The sequence below is a fragment of the Papaver somniferum genome, chromosome 4 (genome assembly GCF_003573695.1).
Source record: "Papaver somniferum cultivar HN1 chromosome 4, ASM357369v1, whole genome shotgun sequence".
Taxonomy (NCBI): Eukaryota; Viridiplantae; Streptophyta; class Magnoliopsida; order Ranunculales; family Papaveraceae; genus Papaver; species Papaver somniferum.
The window spans coordinates 67,008,972-67,019,622 of NC_039361.1; the positions used below are offsets into that span (position 1 = coordinate 67,008,972).

The following is a 10,651-nucleotide window of genomic DNA, read 5'->3' on the forward strand; positions in this document are numbered from 1 at the left end:
ATAGCAAACACTTATTCCTAAGCTTTAGAGCCAAATCGGAAATTTTGGGCGAACGGTGTGATGATCAGCATTGCCACTTGAATATGGAGTATACTTCCAGATTCTTAGGTTTATTTGAGAAAAAACAATCATGAGATATTCTGACTTTCTTTTATCATTTCATAATGCGAATTCTAATAGATACAACTGCGTTGAGAAAGAAAATACAAACAACAAACAATCATAAAATGAATACACTGATTATTCTTTCGTATTAAGAAGCACAGCCTACAACCGAAGAATAGTTCTAAGTGTATCACATAAATTCTGAATAGTTTGCTGCTCTTGTGATGCCTGTAGCTCTTGGAGAGGCATCTCCTCGTAACACCTGCAATAACATTTAAGAACACAGTTTCAGAAACAACAATTTTGATTTGTATTAAAAGGGGAAATGTTGTAGATTGAGTTGCCAACAAGTCCTACGTTTTGTGATACGCTAAAGCCTGGGCCAGATTCGATAATGTTGAACTTGAAGCAAGTCTTGAGTACACGTAAGGAGGAAGGGATATCTGCAAACAAGAAAATTTAGGAGGGAAAAGAACATAAGTTAATGACTCGTAAACTTGAAAGTGAGAATAACATCAAGCGGTGACGAAGTGAAACCTCATTTTGTCCTCTACGTCCTTTTTTAGCCTGCCCGTCTCCGTTAAAAAGATCTTGAACTGCTTCTTTCGTGATGCTTCCACTGCTATCCTGTTGTCTGCTCCCAAGCATGTTGTCTGAGAGCAAGGCAAGAGGAGATATGTCTGTTGCCCTCAAGAATGGTATGGGAACTGTATTACCAGCCGCATAGATGGACCAGAGCTACAATTACCAAAAGAATCCCGTATAAGTAAACAAAGCCAGTACCATACGGTATGAGGGGGGTTTACATTTAACCAATGAACTAACCAGATTGTACTGAAAAACCAACTACTTTTATGGAATTAGTATAATTATCTTAACCAGATTAAGAGAACTTGTCTAACTATTCGTCAAAGAAATGTGCCTGCTAAGAGAAGGTGGCACTGTGAGCTAAACTTTAAGCTTTTCCCACGATAGAGTGCCCAGAGATAGCAGAAGAAGAAGCTTCAGTTTTTCTTGTAACCACATGCTTATTTTCCGTATGTTAGTTTAATGTGACAGCTTGGGTATCATTTATCATCCTAAGTTAAAAATGGGTTGTATCAAAAATATATTACGATGCGAAGCATAAATTACTTTATCTTGCACCAAGGCTTTCTGGCTGACAGTTGGAGTCTTCAATGTACCAGTAGTACTCATTCCGATTGGTCCGGGAGATTTAGGAACAGAAGGAGACAACAGCCCATGCGTTGCATTTGAATAAGGGCTTGGTTCTGCATCTTGGAGCTTGTTATCCACCCTGAAGAAAGATTTTAGTAACATGTTCACTTTTAATGACAATAGATCCATGCTTATGGCATGTATCGGGAGAAATGATAGACATAGGAACTACAGCAGAGAACAAAATTCACAAAAAATTAAGAAAATGAAACTGGCAACAACTTTTTGTGGGAAAGAAAAAGATATCTCCCAGTCTTATGATAGTGGCAACGCAAACTGGCTCATGAACATATACTTTGACTACAACGAAGCTAATATATAATCAATATATTCCACTGCCAAAATGCTTTAACAACATATTTTTCATCAAGCAAATGTAGGTACACCTGCCATATACTTAGAAAAAGGCTACGTTCTTTCGTAGACTAGTGTGGAGAGAAATGTACCATGGGTTAATTGCTGTCTCTGCCAAAGTACGGAAGGAAAGACTTCCAACATTTGCTCGCTCTCGGAATGATGTCGCTGCCTGAGTAGCTGGCTTCTCTTCTTCAGTTTCACCGTGGACTACTACAGTCCCAAAGTCACCTGCTTAAAACGATATTGAATGCATGTCTCAGAGCTCCTACTACTTTTGCAGAAAGTGAGGTATTCACGACTTACAGCGTTATTTTATCTAAAGGAAACACAGATAACGAAACACATTCTGATCCTCACCAGGCAGTTCAAAATTGTGATTCATTGGGCTGCTAACTGCACGAGGTTCATTTAAAACTTCAACTCCAATATTCTGAGGTTTTGATGGAACAGTATCTCCATAATCTTCATTCAACTTAGGATTATGCATTTCTTCCATCTGTGGCACACAATGAAAGAGAAGATTAAATAAGAATTAATGTAATCAAACAAGAGAACTCAAGCATACATACATCATCTCCGGATACATCCATTGCAGGTGCTTGCGCAGCCATAGTGATCCGGATCTGCCTTGCTTTTTCAATCTTTGGCAACATTGAGGAAGCTCCCCATTTGCATTTCCCAATGAATTTATGCTATTAGGCAAACGGAAAAAACTAGGTTAGACATCACAAGTTGGTAACCATAATTCATATATACTATGATGAACAGAAAACTTAGAAAGCGATATCCACACACTTGGTTATGCTCTCGAAACAATGAGAACGGCAGTATTTAGTTAATAAGTAAAAAGAAGTGAAAGAAATAAAAATAAATGAAACCATAACAACTGAGCCAGGAAATTAGAAACTCAGCAATCGAAGATCCACCCGATGCACAATCTAAAGTCAACAGTGTCCTATATGTGATCCAGATTGACATAGCAGCATAACTACACGTGAATTTATGCTTTGTTATTTCTAGTAGCAGTATGTACTTGTATGACTTTAGGGGAACATTACTACAACATATAACATAGTGATGAAATCGAGTGCCAAAAACTTCCTTTAATTAGCCAATTTTGCATCAATAAAAAATCTATCCTGCCATACCTTAAGCATCTCAGTTGCAGTAGGACGTAATCTTGGTTCCTTCGTAAGGCATTTTGCTACAAAATCATGGAAGACAAGTGACCTGCACGAAGAAACAACAGAAAAGAAAAGAAACCATAAATAACAGCAATTATACCCAAAGAAAGATGAGGATGCCAGAAATGCAGTTATCAATAAGGTATATTCAAAGAGACCCATTAAGAAACTTTAATTGGGGCAGCATCTAAGTAATCAAAATTGACAAGACCACCTAGTTAAATTTCTCAAACTGGAACCCTGGTGATGACTGAAGTTATAGGCCTCAATTATCATATTCAGCGGTCACGTTTTTCAGTTTTCCCATGATAAGTAAACCTAATATATGGTCCTTGGTTGTATTTCACTTTCGTCGCATTTTATGGTTCAGGTCGTTAGTAATCCACTAATTTGTCATGGAAAAGAAAGATTCTTTTTTGCAGAGTTTAACAAATGTTCATGATCTTCAAGCTTTACATTCTTAAGACGCACTGCCCTTTCATCAGAAACCAGATTAATAATTTTAATTGCTGACTTTTATTTCCAAAGTCGTCTAAATGTCGAGATTTTGTAAAAGACTATAAGATAATTCTTCTACATATTCTACTTCTACTTTTCAAAGCTGATAAACATCACTTTAGCATTGAATTTACCTAAAACCAAAGATGTCTTATGGTTAATTAAATCATATACTTCTCCCTACCAAACTGTAATGATATCTAGAAGCTCACTGGAACTACAAACATCGAAGTTGCTTGTGGTGGATTTAAAGGCCTAGACTATCCTCATCAAATAAAGGTAAAATAACGTCTCTATATCAATGTCCATTTGCCACTTCAAAAATCACAGTTTTGGAAGATAATGCGCATTACAAATTATTATAAAAAAACACACAGAAAGAGGAAAACAAACCATTTTTCCTTATCCTCAAGCATTGGAGCTGGCTCAATAGATATCATGAACAAAACCTGTCAGAACACAATAAAGATATCACATATTACTTTCACGTGATAAACCTATTAGAACACAATAAAGTAGCACGCATATGAAGCTAATTTTAATAACCTCGTATCGTATGTAAGTGGTATCTCACTGAGGAACTTATTAGTTATTGTTAAGCAGGAACGACGGAATGAAACACATGCAGTTATGCACCTAGATGCTAGTATCAAATCAGGCTACAATGTTATGACTTCTGATTATTCCACCGAGTTGCAGCAGCAAAGGCAATTCTTTTTTTATAGAAACATGCATATAAAGATTTTAAATTTGTGTATTCACAGAATTCTGCCGTAAAATCATAATTTTATGCTATCTAATAAACATTATGACTTGTATGCAAAGACACGTAAGAAACGCAGAAGTTAGAGAAGCAAACTGAAAAAAATAAATACACTTAACAGAGATCAAAAGTATGTACTAACTCTCATAGGATGTACAGTTGATCTTGGTGGGAGACCCTGAAAAAGATAAGAATGGCATAAGCAATTTGAAATAATTTTGAAGCATAATGAAACATATACAAGAATAAGTTGTAACAAAATTAATTAGTTACAGACAGAGCTATATTAGTTACATAAATACAGATAGAGCTATATTAGTTACATAAATACAGTGATACATCAAGGGAAGTGGATCACTGCAGATGCAAATATATCAGGGATAGAACATGAGAATTCCGCCAAGCAGGATTGACTTGCGACATTATCTCATCGTTACATCTCTTTTAAAATTTTCTAATGTGTAAGGAGGGAGCTCAAATATGAACTGTTTAAAGGCTACAACAGCAAAAGCACAAAGGATAACCCTTTTTTTTCCTCTACCTCTTTGCTACAAGCAGACTTACTAATTCTTTTAAAAAAAAAAAAAAGAGAGAATACGTGGTAAAGAGAGAACTATATTAGTTACCAATAATAATTAATGGTACACTTGCATATGTACCATTGTTTTTGGTTAATTTTAATATAACTCAGAGCACAGGAAAAAGTCAACCTTGGATCTACCTGGCTCGTCAGCTTCCCAGAAGAAACACGGGATATTTTGTTAAGAAAGTTTTAAACCAAGGATTGATGGTTCAAGTAAATATATAGGGAAAGTTGAATGCAGATCCTACAAGCGTAATGAATGAAGTAACCATAAATCAGAATTACAGGCATACCTCTGCCATTTCAATTGCTGATACACCAAGAGCCCACACATCAACCTGAAAATAGGAATATTGAAATTATTACCATTGATACAGTTCATAAGATAGTGAAAGCGGCAGACAAGACGAGCACTAAATCTAAGCCAAACAAAAGTATGAGTTTGTGTTACCTTTCCATCATAGCGGTTTTCCTGAATGACTTCAGGAGCCATCCAATGTGGAGTGCCAATGAACTACCAAAAACGAAGAAGAAAATTATCATTATGTACGATAAGAAGATCGAAATACTTTTAAAGTAAATAAGTGAATTTTTGGTCACAAGTTAAAACCACTTGAATAAACCACATTTCCTTTCAATTGATCGGAACTTTAAATTTTCCATGGAGAAACTGAATCAATTATATCAACAGTAAAAACATACCGTGTTGCGTTTTGACATGGTCCTTGTAAGTTGTGCGGCAACACCAAAATCACCTGTTTACATGAACACCATGTCAAAAGCAATAAACTGTTGGTGTCAACTTCATGATATAACAACAACAAGCTTTCAAATCTAATAAAATATGCTCGACAGAATCAAGCAAATTCGAGAGAATTCCTATGCAGATAAAACATGAAATCAATTTTTTCAATACGTATACAGACAATCAGCTCTGCTTTTCAATGATCCATAAAAATCTTCTATCATATTCTTTCCAAAAGCTTCACATAGATCTTACTAGCTGAATAACCGAGTGTAAGACCTTGACATCTATAACTGAGTGTAATTTCCAAACAGGAGAAGAATAAGACCTTGACATCTTATTTCAAATTTTAAGGTGAACACCAAGATCACCTATGTATATGAAAACCATGCCAAAAGAACTAAATTGTTGGCTTCATGATATATCAAAAACAAGCTTTCATATCTAACAAAATATGTCCCCGTGGACAGAATTAAACAAGTTTGAGAAAATCCCTATGCAGCAGATAAGACGTGAAATCAATTTTTCCAATTTTTATACAGACAATCTGCTTTGATTTTTAATGATCCATAAAAATATTTCTATCGTATTCTTTCCAAAAGCTTCACATAGATCTTACTAGCTAAATTGAAAGGATTAACCTTTATAACTGAGAGGAATTTCCAAACAGGAGAAGAGAGAGACCTTGACATCTTATTTTGGTAGGCAGATGGGACAACCAAAACCAATAATTACTGACATTTTTCAAAGTTTAAGGTGTTCATAAGTGAATATTGCGAACTTTAGTGAATGGAAGCAGTTGAAGTCTCCACTCCAGCTTATATGGGCACTACATTTACAAGCAAGTACCACTTACATAGATTACAATAAAGTTCATATGTATAACGGCAGAGTTTGAGTGTACTCACCCAATTTGACTTCTCCTTGTTCAGTAAGCAGAATATTGCCTCCTTTGATGTCTCTATGGACCTTGAAAATTGAGTGCAGATATGATAAACCCTGCAACAATAGTAAAATGAACATTCAAGCTATAACAAACAGACAATGCCAAATTTTAAGTTTTAAGCAATGCACGAATCGTCAATTACCTTCAAAGCTTCCCTACAAACAAATGCAATTTGATGCTCCTCTAAAGCCTCGTCGGTAACATTCATCAGGTCAGCAACACTACCACCCCCACAATACTCCATTACTATCTGCCAACACAGATATTTTTCAAAAACAGTAAATCTACAAAGGTTAACCACAAATGCCTCCAACATTTTGCTGCTTTGAAGTAGTAACACAAAGTTTCCTAACCCATGCCTGAAACTTGGTTTTTATAGAGCAGTCCAAGCTCAACTTACCCAGAGATACTCTTCTCCTTGGTAACTCCCAAGGTATCTAACCACATTAGGATGGCTACACTGCTGCAGCATTTCAATTTCTCCTCGAATTTCTTCATACCCCTCCTCCTGCAATTAGATGTATTGTGAATTTGTGATTCAACAATCTCATTTCAACCACCTAAACCCCCATATTACATTACAATTGAAGAGCAGATATAGTAAGAGAAAGCACTGACTTACTCCTTCAGACAAAGATATAACTTTGATGGCAACCATTTCTGAAGTCTTCAAATCTCTAGCTTTATAAACAGCTCCATATGAACCTTTCCCTGCAATCCCCCCAAAAAACAATCTAAGTAAAATTCTGGAAACCTATAGATTACTAATTCCAAAATTTCTCAAAAGACTATCCCATTTAACAATCAGTAACCTAAACATAATACATTTCAAACCAAATTACCAGCAAATAAATTCAAATTCTACTTGAACAAAATTCCAATCAGAAAACTCACCAAGTTCATTAAGCAATTCATACTTGGTAGAAGGATCTTCTCTAGTAACACTATCAGGAATGGAACTAACAGAAATCTTTCTAGCTTGTAAAGTGCTGTCGACTTTTGAAGAAGCATAATTCCCTTTCTTCATACTCTCAACTGCCCTACTCATCGTAGAAGAAGACGAACTATAATACTCTCCTCCTCCACCACCACCAACAGTCCTTCTAACAACAGTACCACTATCAAATTCTTCACGATCAGGCCTAATAGTTGATCTAACAACAAATGTTCCAAAATCATTATTATCAGCATCATCATCATAATTCATTTTGCTATCATTATTCCAATCAAATAGATTCACCCGTTTAGTAGCCGTAGACGATGACGAAGTAGAAGAGTTTTTATTAGTCTTTTTAACAATCATAGTACCTGAGTAATTTCCATCGTCATCGTCATCATTATTGTCGTAATCGTCGTCGTAATCGTCCATAGCAACTCCAAAATCTTTGGGTAATCGTTGAAGAAGTGGAGGCAATGATGAATGATCTTCTTCAGCATCATCATCTTCATTATGATCTTCTTTACAAAGCATTGTTGCATAAATATCTACTTCTTCTTCTGCTTCTTTTCCTTTGGATATTGGATTCCTTCTTCTGTATTTTTCTTCTTTTTCCGGTTCGTCGTCATAATTATCGCCATGGATGACTACTGTAGAGTATATTTCGGATCTTCTTGGACCCTTACGATTCCCACGGGGTGAGAAATCCATCGACAGAGAGAGAAAGTGGTCTCTGGTTTCGCTGAAGAGTGAAGAACAGAAGTAGAGAGAGAAAAAAGTATTTTCTACGCCAGCGAAGAATTGCGAGAGTGAAACGGGCTCGGGCTAGTGGATACGCAGAGTTTATTGCAGGTGATGGTACGGGCAAGCCCTTGCCAAGTCCCAAATTTGCAACTTAGAGCAGCCACGAGGATGAACAAACAAAATTCCCGGCTGTAAAAGCAATTCAAGTCCTAGGTTATGTATTGAGCTAATGCAAGGTATCACTCAGCCTTCTTCTTTGAACAATGATATATTGTCGGCTGGTTTGGAAGTTAAAAAAAGAAATTTAAGGATAACAGATGCTATGAAATTTTTTCAATTTATCACATGAATTTTAAATAAAAAAACATATAGATAAGGATACCTCTCTTAAAGCATCAGTCCTATTATAATCATCTCCTCATAACTCTTTAAATGTTCTTCTTAATCTGCAACACGGAAACATTCAAGATCAAGATACCTAATGTAAGTTATGTTCGAGTGCAAATGAAGATGCAAACCACATCTTCTTCCATTGTCCTTATGCAATTCATGTGTCGTTTATTTTATAAAAGCATGTAAGATGTCTTGATTTATGAATGTCTCTGTATAGCAAAATCTAAATGATTGTAAAACTAGAGGTCTCAATGACATGAATGGAAAATTTTATCTATTGCTTCCTTATGCTATCATCTGGTCCATTTGTGATGCAAGAACTTTGGGAGGGAAGATGAAAACAACATTAGATTGTATTCTGGATATTAGGTGTTTGATTATGTTACGATCTTCATGGTATCTTTAAACAACATCATATTCAATTGGGATGTTGTGGTTGCATAATATTGTATAAGTCCTAAATGATGGTTGTATCGATCATCTTTCCATATGTGTCCAAAATTTTCGTAAAATGAAAAAATATTATCCATCGGGATCGTGGCCGAACCAAGTTGTAACCGTTTAGCGGTCATCTATGATCTCTCGGCCGTTACAGGATGCACGATAGTGTTTGAATCTGAATATGAACATAATTAATCAATTAGTTATGATGGATATGAAATACCTAGTTTGGTCATTTTACCATTATTATCTATAGAACTGAGCTTTAGTGGCTCCGCTTGTAAGGACTGCGACTACAGGAGGTGTCCACATATAAGGATCTGATTGACTTACCATCTGAGAGGTATGCACACGAGGCTCCGATGGACTTAACATCGGAAAGATACCACTTGTAACCGCATATGTCGTCTGGCGCTGTAACATTATATGAACTGAAAGGTTTACTTTTAGGAAGTCTATAAATAGGATACTTAAGCTTCAAGTTAAGCGTCCCTTGTCGATAGACTTTATGAAACTTTCTATTATATGTCTCCTTGCTTGTGTTGTTAACTCGTGAATTTATCTCTATCCGGGTTAGGGCTGCACAAAACCGAATCAGAACCGAAAATCGAAATCGAAGATTTTAAACCGAACCGAAACCATATTGCTATGGTTTATTAATGGTTGTCAGTTTCAGATAACCAAAAATATTGGTTTCGGTTTAGGTTTTATCTCAAAACCGAACCAAAAACCAATTGGTTAACCGATAATAGTGACCATAGCAGAATGAATCTTTTCACACTGATGAATTGTAGTTAATGAATAGTTAGGACTCTTAGGAGGATTATTCGAGATAAAGCCTTTTGCTGTCATTTTAGTTGCTCGTCATTTATGCCTCTGATATGTTGCCAGTAAACTTTTCTGCCGCTTGTAGTATTGGGTGTACTGTTTGTGTAAACTATAAAGCACTGGCACATTATTGTTTATAAATCATTCGGTTAACCAAAAATCGTATGGTTTTTAACAAAACCGAGTAGAAACCGAAACCAATGAAACCGAACATGCTATATGGTTTCATTGGTTTTCATTATTGGAAAACCGAGTACTTTGGTTTCGGTTTAGATTTTGCCAAAAACCGATAAAAACCGAACCATGTGCAGCCCTAACCCGGGTGTAGTAGTTGTCTTCTAAACAACTACGTTTTGGGATCGACTAAGAGGGTCTTATGACTGAACCCTATGAAATCGTGAAAAAGTATTTTGGTATTTCTTATTATTGAGTAGCAAAATGGAATAAAATCTTTAGAGTATCAGCGGAACGCTGTATAGAGACCTCTTAAAAAGCACTTAAATTCACAACATTCAAACCCAAGAAACTTCCATGTCGCTACTAAAGTGTATACTATCGCCAAGCACTCATGTGGAAAGAAAAAAAATGAGAAAGCGAAAAGGAGCGACGAGGCAGATATGAATTCCAGTTCATGCGTATGAATCCATCATCCTATAACAGTCAGCAGCATAAAGAAGGGAATAAAGCTAAACGTTGTCCTGATGAAAGTGGATACATAATAAGAACTTATCAAGGCCCAAAACTCATTCACTGATGAGCAACTAACCACCATAAGATTTCTTATAGAAGACATCTCAGAGTTCATTGATGACACAGATCATGCTTACAAATTAATCAGAAAATGGAGCACCCAAAGAATTGCGGATGAGCATTAAAGAGAAAAACGAAGCTAAGAAGAAAATAATGTTT

General features: G+C 36.0%; 1 protein-coding gene across 3 annotated transcripts; it reads right to left on the reverse strand.

Moving 5' to 3' along the window:
* Window positions 1-131: 131 nt before the first annotated feature.
* Window positions 132-8,832, reverse strand: LOC113275778 (germinal center kinase 1-like). 3 transcript variants are annotated; one of them, XM_026525341.1, is made up of 19 exons: window positions 8,463-8,832; window positions 7,294-8,269; window positions 7,022-7,110; window positions 6,800-6,907; window positions 6,542-6,649; window positions 6,362-6,452; window positions 5,411-5,463; window positions 5,160-5,222; window positions 5,002-5,046; window positions 4,268-4,303; window positions 3,756-3,811; window positions 2,829-2,910; window positions 2,250-2,372; window positions 2,038-2,176; window positions 1,770-1,911; window positions 1,240-1,402; window positions 643-843; window positions 463-548; window positions 132-367 (listed from the first exon to the last, which is right to left on the reverse strand). In XM_026525341.1, the coding sequence occupies exons 2-19, from the start codon at window positions 8,045-8,047 to the stop codon at window positions 268-270; spliced, it is 2,439 nt and encodes an 812-aa protein (XP_026381126.1). In that variant the 5' UTR covers window positions 8,048-8,269; window positions 8,463-8,832; the 3' UTR covers window positions 132-267. The 3 variants fall into 3 exon arrangements, with proteins under 3 accessions (XP_026381126.1, XP_026381128.1, XP_026381127.1); XM_026525343.1 differs by having other exon boundaries at window positions 1,770-1,908; window positions 8,463-8,829; XM_026525342.1 differs by lacking the exon at window positions 8,463-8,832 and having other exon boundaries at window positions 7,294-8,325.
* Window positions 8,833-10,651: the final 1,819 nt, after the last annotated feature.